Raw genomic sequence first — 20197 nt, forward strand, 5'->3', positions numbered from 1 at the left:
ACCTAAATCGTTTTCCTGATGGTCAACCAGTGTTGGGGGGAGCAAAAAACGTGACTAAAATTGATGCAGGCAAACCGGAGTTACACCATGGCTAGACGGCGCTAGGGATAGCGACAACGCTAAACTATGGGGGCAATTTTTTCAACCACAACAAACACTCAAAAAACAATCAAATATCTATGGTACATGACTCAAATCCTTATGACACACCACTGAACTCTATAGTGTACAGTATAAACCGGTATAAACAGTATATACTTTGTGTTTTTGCATGTAATCACTCACCTCACCTCAGACAGCCGAACTCTGGAACGTCCTGAAAAGACATTAGCCTACTATTCGATCGCAGAGCACCTGCTCTCCCCACCAGAAATAAACACTTTTTCCTTGTTGTGATGATTTCTTTACAAAAAATAAACGGTCGAGCAGTGCAGTCATGTCCAAAATATCTCAGACCATTTTTTTTTTGTTTTTTTTCAACACTGGGTGACCATCAGGACAACGATTTATGGGTCAAAAATGACCGGAATTCTCCTTTAACACAGAAGCGCTAGCTAGCTACAGTATCTTAGCTCGGATTAATGCTGTTCTCATAGCATGGTTGTAGAGTCTGGTAAAATATTCAAAAATATCTTATGTGCAGACTTTAAGGGCATGAGGAAACATTTTCAAGGGTTCAATCTGTGGCGAGCAGTATCAGCCCATTCTGACATATGTGGTAAAGTAGAGAGCGTGCTGTGATGGTGGAATTCAAGAAAGAGTTTGGGAATTCCTTGTCAGCTGTAAAGACTCCAAATGGAGAAAACAATGAGAGGTTTTTGTAACTGTCACTGTACCTGAGGTCTGAGCAGGAGAGGCGAAGAGTAACAACACCACAGTATGTGGCCTTTCATCACACCATAAAATGTGAATGGAGAGTTTCAAATGTGTATAGTGGAGCATAATTACATCAAATGGATGAAAGATGAGAGCTGTCAACACTTTCCTGGCAGGAAGGAGAGACAGAGGAAGAAGGGGGTGGCGGGGTGGGGGGGCAGAGAGAGAGAGATATTGCCATGACTCTCCAGGTTGCATCTAATCAGCCTGGATATTCTCAGTTTTCCACGAGTCATCCAGACCTGTCAGATCAAGAGAGGGTCAGACAAGTGTGTTGGTTTTGTAGGAAAAGAAGCTGTGCAGCAGTCAGTGAAGTCAAAATGAGGTTTATTTTCCAGGTTGCATTACATTTATTCTCATAGTCATCAGGATTTTGATCTCAGTCACAACTCATAGCTGTCACGGCTGACATCTCTGATTAAAAAATGAATGGACCACTCATCTAGTCCCAGTGTTGCAGTGTTTTTTCCACATCAAAGACTCTTAAACTGACACAAATTAGACCACAGACTTTTAGATATCTCATCCCAGTTAGTGTGTGTACTACATTAAGAACTCCTGGTGCTCTAACTAACTAACTAACTAACTAGTCTTTATAACCCACAACCATGATAGTCCCATATTCTGTCACTGTGTTACTTCTAGCCTATGGAATTACTTTAATTACTTTACTTTTTGCAAGAGACCCCTGGGGAACACTTCAAGGACCTGTTGGAGTCCGAGAACCCACTTTGAGAAACATTGATCTTGGACATTTGTTCTTGTGACAGTCAACTTGCAGTCAGATACTATGTGCTATTGTCTTAACCCACATGGAATTTGAAAAATGTCTTGCCTAATAAATAAATATAAACTAGGCTACATATTCAGACAGTAGGAGTAAATAATTAATATAAAGCATGCATTTCTGTTCTGTAACTATAGCATTAACAGGGAAAATAGAGGTTCAGATAAATTTTGTCTTATGAATAGTTTCAATTTCTACTGCTATAAAAACAAATCCAGAAAGTTAATAAATGGAAATCTGAAGATAATTTATAAATTAGACAAGATTGAGCCCTTTGTTCATCCTGTGGTTGTGTACAAGCGTATGCCACCATTTCAGATGTGATAATTTGCAGTTTTACCTGGTTGAAAACTGCTTTATTTGTCAAATTGCTTCCAACCTGCTTCCTCCTGTAACATCAGTCATGAGACCACAGCTTCAAACAATGACAGAAAATTGTTCAGATTCATCTGGAAGTTTTATAAAGTTAATTTGAGGAGCTGTGAAAGAGAGACATTGATGCAAGTTGAAAGTTACAATGTGACAAACTCACAACTTTGTGCTTTACTGCTGCAACTCTGGAACACTGGATTTGCATTAGTTTGAGCTGCAGCCCTTTTGGCTCCATAAATGCCTGCTGTGCCCTAGTGTGGAGGTGGTGGGTTGATTCTGACGTTCAGTGTGCATCAACACACACACACACACACTCCCGACCCCAAAGCCAGGCAGGGGGCTTCAGTGGGTCGGTGACCCCAGGCATGGGGCCTGGTTACTGGGAGAGCAGGGTCGATAGGCCTGGCTGTGTGGGGAAGAGAGGGTCAATATGGATGAAAGACACTAAGAAAATGTGATTTTCATTTGACTTATTGTTGTACCGGTATTTTACTTATTCTCTATAAATAAATGACGTAAACTTCAACTTTTATCAATAAGGCCATACAGGGTGCTGGCTATTTACTATTGATATTAAATATACAGTAAAAGGTAGTTTTTCTTCTTCTTCTTTTTATACTACATGCCTTTAAAATAGTGTATTCACAGTCATTGTGAGCATATTCATCAGCGGTTCTGCCCTTGACTTTAGTTTTTGTTCTTCATTCAACTTTCAAAAGTGTGTTTTTATGTTTGATTCCAATTTAAAAAATACACATTTTAGGAAATTGTTCTGTTTCATGTTTACTATTTTTAAATATTAAACATCTATTTTCTGTTTGTTGGCACCTTTTGTTGATGAATTCCCCCTTTATTTTGCCAATATTAATATCATACATCCATTCACGCCAATAAAGCACATTGATCTGATTAGAGAGAGAGAGTGAGGGGCTGACTGGAGTGTGTAATGGGAAGGCATTGATTATGGCTGATAACCCTGGCTCTTTGATGTTGATAATGCAGTCTCTTTCTTCCTGCCTCTGCACAGCCTTTACACTCTAAAACCCCCAGGCCTCAGAGGATATTGGGTTTACAGAGAGAGAGAGAGAGAGAGAGAGAGAGAGTATACATCAGACACAGTGTATAAGCTTAAATGTGACAGACAGGAGTTGTATATGATATGGTAGAGAGAAGGGGCATGTTGTGTGTACTGTAGGATGTGAAAAATACATGCATGCGTGACTGTGTTTGCAGTTTTATTCTGAGAGAAAAGAGTGTGCATCTGTGTGAGAAATACAAAATTGAATTTGAAAAAAGGTTGGAGATGAGAAAAGTCATTGTGGATGGATGGGTCAGCAGAACTTTGGCTTCATGATAGGAGAGCAGAGCTGGACAACATGCAAACCAAATCAAATTGTGATTATTATTGGTTATCTAAGTTTAAATGATAATGTTATTTGGTGGGGCTTTTAACTTCGACTCTGGAGCATATGATTGGCCCAGACTCTATGGGCTCTAATTTCGTAGACCAGGCGCAGGCGAGGCGCAGTGCAGGTGCAAAGGGGTGTGTCCAGGCGCACTTTGCAATTTTCGTGCACAGCGCAGCCCGGCACAGCCTGGCGCATTTTTGCGCAAGCCCGCTTCCGTCCCTCCCAATAGCGCAAGTGGCAAAGAGGGAGGAGAGAAGGCGTGAGTGGGTTTAACACAGCTGAGTCCGTTCTTAACCAATTAGCTCCTCTCCTCACCTTTAAATGCGCTGCGGGTAAGGCACACTGCAATTTTGTCATTTCATATTTTTACATGGATGAAGGAGACAGCGACGCCAGACGGCCAAACCTTTTTTAGGAGGAAACTGTCTGGGAGGTCCAAGCTCGCAGTGGCCGAATATATATAGGTTTGCCCTGTAATACAGAACCGTTGCCCAGTGTAAAAAAAAAACAAAACAAAAAAAACCCACACACACTAAAATAGCTGGTGACTTCCCACTGGAGCGTCAGCTGTGTTTCTCCCTTTGAAACAGGCCCAGGAAGTTTGTTTGTTGTTGTTTTTGTTTGTTTTTCCTTGGTTTGACACCACAAACATACATCTGCTCCTAGTTATCGCAAATGTTGTGTTATACTTGGTTATTCACGTTGTTTAGCTATAGTATTTCAATTTCTATGCATATCTTTTATTAGTAAAATATCTTCTCCAGTTGGAGTCTTCATTTCTGTTGTATGGTCTTATTTGAATGGGGAAATGTGAAGAGGTCTTGGTGAAATCAAAATGAGCCAAAAAAAATTGTATTTGGATGGAGTAAATAACCATTATGACATAGGCTATTATTGAAATATAATTAGTTTTCCAGTCCTGAGAAAGTTCAAATTCCATCTGGACATACAGTATCTGTGATAAGAAAACATCTGTAAAACGGCTCAGGTTCACTTTTTTAGCATCTACTTTTGCACAGTTACTCGTGAAATATTACTTTACTAATTCTTAAATTCATTGGGCTACTATCCCATGATTCAAAGGTAGATTTTTACTCTAAATAATGTGTTTTTTTTTCTAGGCGGAGATGAAAAATTTGCATTTTCTGTGCTCCAGATTAAAGCAGAAGTGAGTGATCCGGTCGTTTTCGCTAATGCTGCGTTCCAGGCAGGCTTTTGAAATCGTAAATTACAGCTTCAAGTCACAACTTACGACTTTGTAGCGTTCCAGGCAACCCACTCGTGTTTTTCCGACCTGTTTTACCGGTGAAAGTCACTATAACGGCCACTCGTAACTTCCGACCGGTGAACTCGTACCAGATCGAACTGGTACCACTTCACGGTCGGAAAAATACGAGTTTCCTTGAACGCACCATAACAGTCCTCGTCGCTACGTCACCACATTCACGGCGTCCCTTGGCTGCACACACAGTCCTGCATGCCGTTCTCTCTCCTCATTGGATAAAAACTGTAGGATACGATAAATGTTTTCTCTTCGGCTCAGAGCAGAGCAGAGTGACTGAGAGACCCGTGTTTCAGTCCAAACACTCTATGTAAGTGATTGCTGTCGGAAGATATAACTATTTAAGACTTATATTAACACAAATATATCACTTACTTCTGCTTTAATTTACTCAAGCGCCTGTCTTCATTCTGACATCTGTAGTATAATCTCAGAGGTCTAAGCTTTCTTTTTTAAAAAACAGACTGAAATAAAACTACAAATTAAATCTTTGTTATTTTTTTCCCCAAAAAGTTGAAAAGCAATTTCTCAGTTTTTGTTAGCTGTTTGTGAAATTTTGTGCTTGCCTGCTTCGTTTGCTCACATCCTGTGCATCTCCTGGGGAGCTAAGCCCCCCCGTCATTAAAACCTAGTGACGCCCCTGGCTTCACATGACTCATGATGCCAACCTTTTTACAATAATGTTGTGACAGATGTTAGTCCCTTCAATTTGGATTTTGCTCCTGGCCTTACAGTTTTGATTATATTTTGAGTCATTGTGCAGCCCTATAGGAGAGCGATGCTTATGCTCCTGTTTTCTACCGTCAGTCGACATCGGTTTAATTTATTTTAATTATTTAATTATAAATGATGGCATCACTGAAACTTCTTAATGACCATGTTAATGTTAAATTGATTAAAGCAGATGTAAGCGGAATATTTGTGTTAATATAAGTCTTAAATAGTTCTATCTTCCGACAGCAATCACTTACATAGAGTGTTTGGTCTGTCAGTCACTCTGCTCTGCTGTAAGCCGAGGAGAAAACTTTCCTTGTATCCTACAACCTTTATCCAATGAGGAGAGAGAACAGCATAAAGGGGCGGTCCTCTCTGTGTGTGCAGCCAAGGGATGCGCATGAATGTGGTGACGTAGGGACGAGGGCGGGGACTGCTAACTCCATCCGCTGACAAGAAGTTAGCCAAAACGACCAGATCGCTTACTTCTGCTTTAAGTATGTATATGAAAGATGATTCTTGAAGTGAAACAACAATAGATAAAGCTGTAGTTCTTCATCAACTTTATAGGGTAGTTTAAACATCGTTCAGCTCAATGATTTTTACATTATTAAGACAGTTTGGTTGTACTCCAGGAACTGGAGTAAAACAAACAAACAAACAAACAAAAATATATTTATATTTGTGAAGTTGCCGGTAACATGAGTCTAAATGAATAATGGTCTTAACTGCCCAATAGATATAATGTGCATCTATTTGCAAAAATGTTAGTTGTAATAATGCCAATTAATATAAGATGTAATGTAGGCTATATCATGTATTTTCACATATGTTGCAGTTGCAAAATGTTTCTGCTGCCCTCAAGTGGCACGAAAGGTTGCTGCAATTAATTCAGATTTCGCCAAGTTGCTCTTCCAAGCCCCAAACCAAATTCAGTATTTTAATCTAAAACCATAATCTGTCTGTTGTGTCTGCTCTAACTTTAAGTTTAAACAAAGTAATGTCAAATCAGAAAATGTCTTTTTGCCACAGTTTTGGGAGGTGATGATAACAAACCGCAGTATAATTTTGCAGGACAACTAAAATGTTGTTATTTAGTTTGTAGTAAAAAAAAAAGAAAAAAAAAGAAGAAGAAGTGGGAGGGACAGAGATTTTATTAATTGGGTGGAGTGACTAACTTGTTGGTATGGACAATGACATCACATTAATGTTTTCTTGTAACAATATCATGTGCCTGTAACAGGAGGATTGCCGACAGGTATTTCATATGAGTCTGTTCCTTTGTTGTTTCAGATCCAAAGACAAACAGTGAGTAAACAGAGCCCAGAGTTACAGCAGCACTGCTTCTCCTTCTACAGTAGAGAACACTTTGTATTTATAATTTTCAAAACTTTCCCTTGCATATTATTAAAGAAATTGTTGGGATGTCATGATTGAATCCAGGTTTTAATGCCACGTTGGGTTTTTTGTTTGTTTGTTTTGAGTGTAACTACTCATATTTAATTCATGAGGCCTACATAGAATGGGCTACATAATCGATTCAGTCAAGAAATGTGTCAGTGGAGAGAGCGGAAACATGGAGGGATTTCAGCCATAACATCAACTTAGTCCCAGTTACAGTTGTAAGAGTAAGAGTGATGGTCTCTATAGTTCTTGAAATGGATTCAAGATTTCAGAATAAAACCAAATTAGAAAATAAGATAAGTAATTAATTAAGAAGTCATTTGTGTGTCTGTCGGGGTGTTTCGACAGTTGTTACGGCCCATGGAAAGGCAACTACCTGGATATAAGTTGGAACGACATTTTAACAAAGATGAATAAATAAGTCTAAGCACCTGCAAACAGCAACTTGATACTTGAGACTGCATGAAAACTAGTCAATGAGTCGTAATGAATGAACAGTTGAAGAAATTAAAGGTAATGAATAAACACTGGAAATAGTGAATATAAATAATGGAAATACCGTAATGGATGGGACTAATGGAGAAACACTTAGTTAACAGTAATTCATAGGAGTTGAAGCATCTTCTTTCCCTGCTTTCTGCTATTGGCGCAAACTTAACCAAATCAATTTACATGTTCCACTGCATGAAAATACTATGGATATATTGGATAATAATACTGTATACACTTTTTTATGCTCAATTGTTATATAAAATGTTGTTTAAATTCGATTGCTGATTGTAACCTGCATTAGAATAGGGTTTGGATATCTTTTTACTTTTTGTCAACTGTAATTTGTGGGTGAATATGTTTTACTGCCTTTAAGGCCGATGTTTTTCCTTTTCAAAAATCCCCAGAAGGTGATCATCAACTCGTGCGCACCAGTCATTATCTCATGGGAACTTAATGTGTGTTTCCACAAAACCTTAATCTTCTATGATTTTATTCTCTAGAATTTCAAATCAGATTGTGTAATTAGTTCAATATTAATAACCTTAATAATTACAGCTATTCATTGTTATTAGTCTGATCTATCTGTTGCTCTTTTGCTTGTGATCATTTACTACTCGGGACAGTTGTCGTGACCATTTACGGCGCGTTGTGCTTTTCTGTGTGACCATGTGGGCTTTGAGAACAGTGACTGAAGTCAAAATGGTTGATGAGCGTCCAACTGAGCCAAGCCCTACAGAGCTGGGATGACCTCATTCTCTGTCTCTCTGCTCCATCAGCTCCACTCATTGACCCCAACCAGGAGCAAAGGCACTGAGGGGAGCTGGTGCCCTCTGCTGGAGACGCTTGGACTACAACAACCTTATCCAAGCACATGGGAGCCTGCGCATACTGTAAATACTATGGTATATGTAGTGATGTATGAGTCTCCCTGCTTTTAACTGGAGACTAGATTCTCGTGCAGTTACAATGGAAATGGGGTAAAATGTTATGTCTTATTGCCTCTGAGACTAGCATGTGTAATAACATAGATAGAGGAAAGGGGGAGTAAAAGAAAGATAGAAAGAGAAGGGAGGGAAGGACAGACAAAAGAATTGTGAACAAAGAGAGAAAGCAAATATTAATGCATTCATTGAACCATTGTTTACCCAAGGGAACAGAACATAAAGTTAACATGAACAACTATTTGTAAGTTTTGCCAACGCTACATAGCTACATGTTTGCATTGACAGTTTTTTAAAGAGCTTCAGCCATTGTTTCATTTACTGGTAAAGAGTGAATAATAATGTCTGTATTGGAAAATGATTAGACAAGCCAATTTGATGGGCCCGAGCTAGCTGGTTAGCATGCTAAGAAGCATGAGCATGCCAAGAAGCAGAACAAGAGGGGTGGTTTCCACCACTATGCTGAATCTACAACTTTTCCTTTAGATCTTTAAGTAAACAGTTATTAATGACACTGTTAGCAACTACTTTTTACCATTACAAGGTTTATTAGTCAAGTAGTCTTGTTTTTGTGTCATTTTATAAGTCTCAACAGTATTGTGCAACTGCTATTTGAAGACATTTTATTACACTGCTTTCATCCACAAAAGCAATTTGTACTGTACAGTATGTTGTTATCAAGTATTGGCCAACAATGCTCATGAGAATAGCTAACAAAAGGGTTGCTTTTCCGACTAGTTCCAAACTTGGAGCAAGAATACGGTCAACTTGGATGTGACGTCATTCCTGAGTCCATATTCCTAAATAAATGGAGTGCGCTATAAGACACTGGGAGGTTAAACCTGTGCTGCGTCAATCATGACCCTTTAAAATTACCATAGGGATAGCAGTGCAGTAAAAAGCAAACCAGGAGAACTTATGCAAAGACACATCACTGATTTTAATCATGATCTATCACAGCTCAAACATTCGGTATTGAAAAAGACAGAGGCCACACAGCCAAAGCGAGCAGGCCGAACCCTCTTGGACTGAAAAATAAAAGAAAATCTTTTTGCATTACAAAAATATATGTTGAGATCTATTTGTAGATTAGCTACCAGCTAATTTAGCTCAGTGTAAAAGTTATCCTCAAGTGAGGCAGCGTTTGGTTTTCTCAGAGGTTACCCAGGTAGGACGTACTGGTCTGATGCTGCTTGAAAATGACATTGGATATTCTTCACAACCAAACGCTGATGCTGCCCTAACGTTGCCTTGCTAACATTATAAACAAAAATAAGGCACTTGAAGTTCTGCAATCGTCAAAATCATTTTAAAGCATTCCTACAGAGATGTGGCTCTGTGTCCACTGGGCGGCTCTCTCCTGTCACTAGTGTTAATCAAATGTTACCAGGGAATGTGCATGGCGCTTGTTAGGATGGTGATGGTGGATGGTGATAAGACGGTGGTGCATCTTATGGCGCTGCAGCCTGTTCAACCAGTTACAACATATTTATATAATCTGTTGCACAAACACAAACATTTAAAGCTATGGTGCGCAACTTCTATCGCCCCATAGAGGATTTCTACATTATTACAACGATACGCCCGGCACCTCAATATGGCGTATGGCCCGGTGTAACCCGCCCCTCCCCTCCCCACCACTACCGTTTGTCACTCTCTTTCTTTGCCAACAGACCTTCTGCCGAACGGGAAGGTTTTTTCTTTTTAGTAGGATCCACTTCTGAACCTCTTGGTCGCTTCTTCGGGTTCTCCACATAGACTGTAAAAAGAATGGACGTAGCGTCCGTGACGTCACCCATTGGTTTTGGGGAGTCGTTTTTGTGACTCAAATATGGCGGCCTGGACAGCGCCATGTTGGATCCACGGAGCTGCTCGGACCTGTCACTCAACGTTTACGCGCCCTAATTGGTCAGAGTTTTAACCTAATAACAGTAAAACGGTAGAGTTAAAAAAAAATTCACCCCCCCCAGAGTGTGTGCGGGGGTAGAAACTATCGATTGAAACGGGGTCATTCCTATGTTCCCACAGCCCTATGTTCCCACAGCCCTATGTTCCCACATTTCTAACTTTTGTTGTCACTGAAAATTAGGCCCTATGTTCCCACAGCCCTTTGGTCCCACCATTGGTTGTGTTTAGGCAATGAAGAAAAGAGTTGGTTAAGTTTAGTAAAAAGACCCGGTAGAGGCTAGACAGGCCAGATAGATAGAGTCCAGATAGGTAGAGAGAGTCCAGTGGGAACATAGGGCCTAATTTTGAGGAAAACCTTAGAACTGTGGGAACATAGGGCCGTGGGAACATAGGGCTGTGGGAACATAGGGCTGTGGGAACATAGGCACGCTCCCGATTGAAACAAAAAAACGTTCTGACACCAGGCTTTTAAAATGTTTACTGAGGATGTAAAATCGGCGATTTTAACATGGGGGTCTATGGGGAATGCTCCCTTCTGACACCAGCCCCCAGAGGAATTCGAGGGGATTGCAGTTTTTTGAACGCGGAAGTGAGCTTCACTTCTCAGACCCACAACTGCCCCCTTGGTTCTCCACTATGTTGCTTCTAGCAGCGCTCTCCTCCCCCCTCCCTTCTCGTTGTCAGGTAAAACCGAGTAGAACGCATTATGCTTTTGAAACCGTAACTTACGACTTCAAGTCACAACTTACGACTTTGTAGCGTTCCAGGCAACCCGTAACTCGTGTTTTTCCGACCTGTTACCCGTGAAAAGTGCACTATAACAACCACTCGTAACTTCCGCCCCGTGAACTTGTACCAGATCAAACTGATACGAGTTCACAGGTCGGAAAAACACGAGTTACGGGTTGCCTGGAACGCACCATTATTTCCTGTGCGCCAGCGCGGGAATGTCGCCAAAGACACCAAATACAAAAAGAACAATACTGCGAGGTGTTAGAGGAGCCGAACGGCTTAATCAGCGTTGTATCATCTCCTCTTGTAGTGGCTTGGGTGAAACATATTTACAGACACGTAGAAGTTACGCACTATAGCTTTAAGTTACGGCAGTTAATCAGGCAAGATCTATAGTTTGACTCAATGTGCAGTGTGAATCAGACAAAAAACAACCACAACAATTACTAGATGTTAGGGCTGGGCATTGTGCAATATCAGTCCTGAAACTGATACCTTGACTTCAATACCTAGTCTTTTTCTGATCAAATCCAATTTCCATTTTAGAAAATTGAATTACACTACACATAACAGTACAAATTCAAACATTTTTAACAGCCTATAATTAGCATCATTAGATCTTGCCAGGAATGCTTATCGTTGGTATTGGCTCAATGATGCTTTACTTATTTATTTAGTCCTCAAAAGCATGGAACCAATTGAATCAGTGGATAAAGGTATTGAAGCTCAATGCTCAGCCCTATTAAAAATAAGTGAAGGCAAGCAGCTTGTTTACATTGTTTTCTGTGAACCGTGAAGTCGAGCTGCAAATCAGCTGGTGAAACAGACTGCAGCACCTTAAAGATGAGAACCTGGTGGACACAGAGCCTGAACAGACGCAACCAGGAAAAGAAAAGACTCACTTGACATTTAAAATAATATTGTGCTTTAACATTTTCTTCCACCATCACAAAAACCCCATTGAATCATGCTCCAGTTCCATACATCCACTTAAAATCCCCTACCCGCCCACTGCGATGTATAGTGACACCCATGGGAGTTGGCGCAAGCTTGATTTTCCTCTCATGGGTGTGATACATCACACTAACCCCCAGCCCAGATTCCACAGTCATACAAACACATGAGATACACATACAAACTCCCAATTATCATGAAAACAAGAACACCATTTCTTAAAATGTTCCACAAACCGTATCACAGGAGGGAGGGCTGCTCTACAGTCACACTGGAGAAAACATTCACTGAGCATGCCCGTCTTAATTATATATAAATATTTACATGCAAAATAGGAATCCACTTCCTCTTCCCCATGGGTAGCAGGGCTGTGGTGGCTTTCAGGAGGGTCTCATTCTACATTACCAGTCTGGGCTCAGTGTGCATCAGTGCCAACTGGAAGCTGAGACTCTCTAAGCATTGGCTGCATGTGGTTCCACTTTAGTACATTGTCTTCCTGTCGGTGACTCCCCCTAGTGGTTGACTACAAGAAGTGATGATGAAACTGAACCTAACTTGAATGTAAGATGTTTGTAAGGTCAGCATCAAGGTGATCAACTGGTGGAGTTTTTCTCTTCTCTATTCTAATTTTAATCACAATATACTAATTTTTGAAAGTTATATGTGTTCACCTTTGGGAAGGTGAACTATGGTTGAAGTAAGATACTTAGAAAACTATCGAAATAGCGAAAGTCACTGAATCAACATACTAATACATTTCTACTGATCTACCTTATTGAGCATTATTTCCTGTAGTGCAACATCACGCTTCTCTACTTTATCTGTAATGTATGTGTTCATTAGAGGTGTAAGACCTCAAGGCAGAAACCACCGTGATGCCAACATGGATACAGCCATGGACATGATTTCACCTCTACATGAAATTATTCTGTACTTCGCCTGGAACTGATTTTCAATCCCTGAAATATAGAGGAGGGAAGACAGCATCCATGTGGAGCCAAATGCAGCCTCGCTGTTGCTTATTAGCTCACCTGCTGAGTAGGGTTGGGACAAATAATTCATATAGTATTATATGACAACACAGTCTCTGTGATACTGAGGCAGCTGCCACTTTTTTTACTTCCTCCTGACACTTTAGTGTTGGCTTAATTTAATCTCATTACTTCCATGAACAACTATAAGTACAAATATCTTTATGTTTATCTGACGTTTAATGTGTTTTTCCTTTTCAGGGAACACACACTGCCATGTATCACAGATGACTATCTTGCAGTATAATACAGAATCACAAGTTCAGTGATTCAATAATGAGCAATATGAATTCCACACCTTTCCCAACCCTACTGCAGAGAGCTATCATGCACTGTATTTACCTGGATATCATATCATTTTCTGTTTGTCATAGAACCACTGTATGCCTTGTGTTACCTCTGGTGAGAGTTTATTAGTTTATTATTATTGTTAGAATATGTTTTTGTTCCAGTGGTATGTTTTAATAGGTTAATTGTGCCATTTATTGATGTTTTTATGCAGAGTAAAATAATAAAGGTGAGAAAATTAATGTCAAATCCATCATCTTAGCTTTTATTTTCATAAATTCCCAGTTCCCAGTTGACATGATTGCAACATAGATGCCACCTTAATTACCTAAAGCTGGTTTTCGTTTGTAGATTGTTTCCCTTTTTTTTTTTTTACACCGTCACCCCAAACAAATCCAATTTGGATCTTAATTAAATTAGTGGTCCCTAATTTGCTGGCAGAGGAGAGGGGGGTATTCAACCACCACAGTCCCTGGAAGCCCTGAGGAAGAGGGAGAGGAAGGGAGGGGAGGGGGAGCATGCAAGTTTAGAGGGGGTGGGGAGGTGGTCATCTTCTTCTTGTCGTTCAATCATTCCTGTCGGAGAGAAGCAGTGTGTCTTTTAAGGGGTTGTAATGATTTCCTGTTTCGAAATAAACAAAACACAAGTACAGCTGTTATGTCTTTGAACAAATTACTGGTCGGTTTAAAAAAAAAAAAATAGAAAAGAAAAGAAAAGAAAAAAAACAGTAAGTAAACATTAAACAAATTAAACACAGTAAAAAAAACAAAAACAGGAGGAGTTTTCTGCTAAAAATAGCAGCCGTGCAGTGAAAACAAAGGTTAGTATTAAAGAACCAGTGTGGTTGTGATCTGCAACCTCACCACTAGATGTCACAAAATCCTTCATATTGGTCCTTTAATGGCAGCTGTCAGATACTTTCCTTTGTCACACACTGTTGTACTCACTATTGTGGGTGTGCAAACTTCTATGCACACTATGTGGGTGTGCAGTTTTTAAATGGTTTTGTGATTTAGAGCTTAAACCCACTTGTGTTTTATTTTATAAATGTTTGATTTTACTTCCCACTAGTTGTTGTATCAACCAACACATCATTAAAATGTGATGTCAGTCAAATCTGGTATTTTTTACTCCACTCTGAAAATACTTTTTAACTTTAAAATGTATTTTTCTCATTTAGTGATGAGTATTTCATGTTATTGCATTGCCCTGTGGCTGTCTCACATTAACAGCTGAAGTGACATGACTGATGTTTTAGTTATTTATATAGCACTGATAAGAGGATGGCATTTACTAAAAAAAAAAGAACCAGCTGATTAAAAAAAGAAACACACATTTTAATTTATTACAATTAAATCAGAATTTATTAGACCTACTTTGTAGGACTAATTTTGTTCAACCTGATATCAAACTGAAACCTCAAGCAATGTGGGTTGATGCACAGATGTTGTGCTGCATTTAAACTTGTAGGAAATGAGAAAATTCAGACTCATTATTTCTGCTTCCCACCTTAGAAAGTTTTCCCGACTGAACTTGGAGCATATAAGATTAAGATTCAAAGGCGATACTCAGACTGCAGTGCGGTTTTATTATTTATTTTACATTGAACCAGATCTTCAAAGTGGCTGCTGTAATTTTTAAATTTAATGACTGTAGGATGTGTATAGGAACTCCAAAACTCAGATACTGTAAAAGTCAGCCAAGATGGTTTTCAATCACACATCTTAAAGCAACATACATTTCTTCAGTAATGCTGTCCAGGCAGTATGTTGCACCTACAGTACATTAGTCCTAATATCATACAGCTACATTTTAATGTATTACTTAAAATACAGATCAGATAAAAAAAAAAAAAAACATTGAATCTGTCTGCAGTTGCACCTTTTGATCAGAGGGTGGCGCTAGTTCATCTGATTACAAACCAGTCTCTAATTTACCAGTAAACAAAGAAGCCTTACAGTCCAGACCCTGATTTAAGACCATCAGGACAGCACCGAATTGAGCAATACTCAATGCTACTTTTCCAAACCTTTGTGGGTGCATTTAATTTATCCAGACCTTGATGTGAAAAGGTATTTACTTAAATACAAACTAATTTAAACTAAAATAAACTAGAAACTCTTAAAACTGAGTGTAATTCATTAAAAAAGGTAAATGTACTTGTATGTATTGTTATATGCAGTGTCACCAGCCCTATGCTCTGGCCTCTAGGTCCCTCCCTTCTTTATGTGGGTGTTGAATGTGGTGCAACCCGGTGAAGGTCGACTCTGTGTTACCGTCGGTGGGAACAGAATTTAGCACAGAGACACGTAAATGAACAGAGTCGTCACTCAGAGCAGCAGCTGAATGTCTGCTGCAGTTTTAAGGAGGGGGTCTAAGATGGTTGTTCGCATCTAGATACCACACGACCGTTCCTGTTGCTCCATGTTGAGCTTTAATAGGAAGCTAATGTCACCTGCTTTTGAAGCTAACCTCTACCTTCCTGTTTTTACCTGTTTGATAATCTCTCCAGTTTTCTCAATGACGATGGTCTTGGCCTCTTTGATGGGGGAGGTGGCCAGGTAGTCATCACCGAGCAGACCAAGGATGGGGTACTGGTTCCTGTACCTACACACACACAGACACACACAGACACACACACACAGACATGTTCAATTAGTCAAACTAACAGATTTGAGTGGAGAGTTTTAACACCCAACAGTCAGATATTAATTTGATTTTATTTGTTATCCTACCTTCTACCTTCTCCACCAATTGTTTCTTTGCCAGTTACGGCTAAATAAGGTTTTCTGATTTGAGCTTTGCAGCTCTGACAAGCTGACAGTGCCATATTATTGGATTATTGCCTGTTTTTAGCTCTGCAGTGTAACAATGGGAATAAAGAATCAGGCTGTGGGACCAGTTTGAGAAATTCCTGTGGATGTTTTCTAGTGTTTGACATGCTAATCTCTGACTTTATACATTACTGTCCATTGTAACAGTGCGACTCCAGGCTGAATTCAGTTTAATTATAAGCTGACTACAAACCTATTTAGAGCCACTTAAATGGGTCAATCGATTGTCACAGAACCAGTTCCTGTTTGTCCAGGCAAACTGGCAAGAGCAAGAGCATTTAATCAGTTATCAGATTAAAATAATACGATAAGATTGAAACATGTCCAGCTTTGTTGAACCACTTTAAACATCAACGTTCAGCCTTCAAATGTCAAAATGGATTAAGTAACGTGAAGTGACTTGTTCTTTTGTTGTGTTGTTCCTTTGCTCATTTGTGAAGCAATTCCAGCCTGAAATACCTGAAATATACAAGTGAATTTGGACTATCAGCTGCCTAATGGAGCAGTTTTATTTTTTTATTTTTAAATTATGTGATTATTCGATATTGTATACACAAGCAACCACATATGAAAAAAGACAAAAGATGTTCAAGCTAAAATTAATTTTATGTAACAGTTTACCGTTTGTTTCTGAACTGGAAATGGTATTGAATGCCTGATATATAATAATGGTATTGAGCCCATTATATGTGATCCTACTTCATCAGGCAGCATTTATGATAATTGTTCTAGAGAAAACTTTTAGTTTTTAAAACTGATGAAGCCTGTGATTTTCTGTAATGATTTCCATCAGTTAACTTGATAATTATTTTCTGGAAGACTGTAATCGTTTCAGGACATCAGGAAATCCTCCAAAAAATGATTTTCAAAAAGATATGTTATTAACAGATTACAGAGGTTATGAGGCTGAAACAATTACATTTGATAATCTAGTAATTGTTTATATAATGTAGTGCAGAGTAAAACATGTAACTGGGTCCCATGTGTGGTGGTGTTGTACCTCTTGGTGATGATGGTCTTGGTGACCTGGTTCTTGGAACTTTCGCTCTTCTCATGCAACAGCCTCCTGATCTCCTGAGGGCCACAAGAGGTCAAAGGTCAGGCCAGGTGACAGGTACGGTGGTTGTTTAACTCTTTAATTTAATCCTGTTTCCACACAGATCCTCCTCTCTCCTTAAATGCAAATTAACCCCCTCTTTAATTGTTTGTGTGTGTGAGAAACTGTAGCATAGGTGTGTGATGCCAGTGCCTTGAGGTCACCGAAACATTCCTGAGATTTAACGACAACCTGCTTCTGCTGAAGCAGCACTCAGAATGCAGTTGGACCTGAAGGGTGAAAACTGATCAGTGAAATAAAATAACTCAAGTTGGCACCTGGATCAGGTTGTACAAGGGTTTCTGTAACAAAAACCAGGCGTCTTTTTAAATGTTTTATTTACATGCTTCCTTCCAGGTAAGTCACACACTCAATTTCTTTCTGCATGACTGCATACACATTACACACACACACATGCACACAAACACCTGCTCATTCAGAGTTTGGTATGTGTGGGCGTGTTGCGTTACGCACCTCCTCCTGCCGGGTGATGGTGGTCTGCCGCTGCTCCAGCGTGCCCAACAGCTCGGAGATCTTCAGCTGGAGACTTTTCTCTGCGGCCGACTTGTCACTGGTCACCTCCGTCTGGATTCGTGTTATCTGGGTCTAGAGGCAAAATGAAGTATGTTAATGACAATATTCTGCCTCCAGATCTGTTCTCCTAGATCCCAGCGGAAGTAGCATTTTTAGTTTTTTTTGTCTTTAAATGTTGCATATTAGGCCTCATAAATAAAATGTTTTCCTGCATATATTATAGTGGTTTTATTCATTGAATATTAACAAGCACACTTTATAATTCTGAGTGCAACAAAATGAAGTTGTCTTTTTTCATTTAGCATATTTTATATTTGTACTATACTTGTGTATTGTGACTGATGTTTTCTGGTTTATGTGACCTGCCTGCTGCAGGACGGTGGATGTATCATAGCTAAGTGTGCTAGCATGCTAACATTAACTCATAAGCAAATAAGTGAATGCTAAAGATGAAGTTAAGGAACGTCATCATCACTGCTGCAGGTAGTTGTAGATAAAGAGGAAACTTCGTTAAATCCATCCCACAGTCTGGTGTCATCACTCTCACCCTCAGCCTCTGTAACTCCTGGTCTTTCTCTACTCTGATGGAGCTGAGCTGCTCGTTGTACTGACGTGACAGCTCCTCTGTCTTGATGTGCAGGGTGGCGCTGCTGTCTTGGCCTGCGAGCTGACCAACAAAGAGAAGAAGAAAGAAAATCATCACATCATTGTCACAGCGTTAACATTTATTTTTGAATCCCCCCATTAAGATTTGTGTAAAACATAAATCATCACCATGTAGCATCATCTACGGTTTGTATGGCAGATGTAGAAGCTGTAGAAATCCAGTCATTTTCTGTCTGTAATTCCATTTTAGGGTTAGGGTTTTCCTAATTTCATTATTTTTTATTAATGAATCATTATTTATTGATTATTTATTCATTAATCAATGCATGTGTTCATAAATGTTGTTTTTGTAAATTAGATGTTGTTACAAATCCTTTATTTATAGGGTTAGGGTTAGAATCTGAAATTAATTAATTAATTAATTAATTTACTTTCCCTGTGACATCTCTAGGTTTCCACAGGTTTGGCCTTTAGTTTATTTGCTCTAATAATAATTCTATTTCAGATTGCAAAACACTTTGTATTTTGGGTTTACAAAATTGCTCTATAATGACATATTATTATTGTTTATATCACGATCATTATTATTGAACAATGACGCTATACACTGCGAGAGTTCTTCCAAATACGTTGATATTCCTTCTGTTCATACTTGCCCACATGAATTATGCATTTTACTGGGTGCCAAACAGTCAGTCTACACAAGAGTGAACAGGTTTTTTGTTTTTTTCTGATCTTTTTTTTCCATCATCACGTTGATTGATTTATTTCATGAAGAAAAAAGAACTTTGCCTTGAGAAGTTTCATGTTAGAGCAGTCAGTGATCAAAGAGGCGAATGGTTTCATGTAACAAAGCCATGTAAAGCGCCTTGAGACAAACTGTTCGTAAAAATGGGCGATACAGATAAACATGCCTTGCCTTACTTTATAATATCAGTCAATTGGTCAGATTGTGAAAGTCACATTTCACGTCAAAGAAACTTCTAATGGTTCAGCACATGTTTGATAAATGGTGGATTTCTGAGGTCTACTTTTTCAGGCGGATGTATATTTGTGCGGGTGTTTTACCTTCTGTCGGAGCAACTCGTTCTCCTTCTCCAGTGCTCTCATCCTTCCCTCCAGCTCTTTGACCTTGAACTCACGGCTGGAGTCGGTGCTTTTGGTGCTCATCAACTGACTCTCCAGGGAGCGCTGGGTCGCCGTGGTTTCCTTCAGAGACATCTGCAGAAGGACCACACACACACACACACACACACACACACACACAGACTGACTAATCAACAGTGGGATAGTGCTGCAATAATGCATTAAAGTGATGGTGATTTTGATGCTGTAGTTGTAGATTTATTTAGATTTTTTAGATTTATATTATATCACTTGATTTATATTATATCACTTGTTACTAAATACTCAGATATTAAATCTTTATGTGTATTTTATCTTATAAAATTGTACAGGATACACATGTTTAAGTCTAGAAAATAACCTGTTTCTCATGTAAAACGGATAAAAAAATGTCCATTAGAGTAACGCATGACCTTTTTTTTATTTTGGAATTTTGGATTTTTTTTTTTTTTTTATGTAGCTCTGTCCATTATTTTAAAATTCTCTGTTTCATTACAGTTTACTGAGCCACTTCCTGCTTCACCTTCGACCTCACATATTTACTGTGCTTGGTCAAATATAAAAATAACCAATATGGATAAGCTGTTTACATCTTGTCCAGCAAAATGACACAATGAAACACACTGTATAATACTATAACTATGACACAGTGTTATAAACACTGATAGAAGTAATAGGCTATGGAACTACAAAGTTGTTAATTATAATTTAATGAAAATGATTGTGATTTGTAACCAAAAGCTTTATTGTCTTTTCTCCATGAATGAAGTGAGCACACACACACACACACACACACACACACACACACAGAG

General features: G+C 39.1%; 1 protein-coding gene across 2 annotated transcripts in view; it reads right to left on the reverse strand.

Moving 5' to 3' along the window:
• Nucleotides 1-10823: 10823 nt before the first annotated feature.
• The window catches only part of pof1b (POF1B actin binding protein), a 32292-nt gene continuing 22918 nt past the window's right edge, over nt 10824-20197 (reverse strand). The window contains exons 8-13 of one of the 2 annotated variants that reach the window (XM_083986235.1): nt 19329-19481; nt 18202-18321; nt 17595-17726; nt 17025-17098; nt 15683-15797; nt 10824-13765 (exon numbers count right to left, since the gene is read on the reverse strand). In XM_083986235.1, the coding sequence (XP_083842361.1) occupies nt 13760-13765; nt 15683-15797; nt 17025-17098; nt 17595-17726; nt 18202-18321; nt 19329-19481 (600 nt within the window). In that variant the 3' untranslated portion in view covers nt 10824-13759. Of the gene's footprint in view, nt 13812-15682; nt 15798-17024; nt 17099-17594; nt 17727-18201; nt 18322-19328; nt 19482-20197 lie in introns of both variants that reach the window. The other variant, XM_083986234.1, reaches the window with a different exon arrangement.

This window comes from Trachurus trachurus (genome assembly GCF_905171665.1).
Source record: "Trachurus trachurus genome assembly, chromosome: 14".
In the NCBI taxonomy this organism is placed as follows: Eukaryota; Metazoa; Chordata; class Actinopteri; order Carangiformes; family Carangidae; genus Trachurus; species Trachurus trachurus.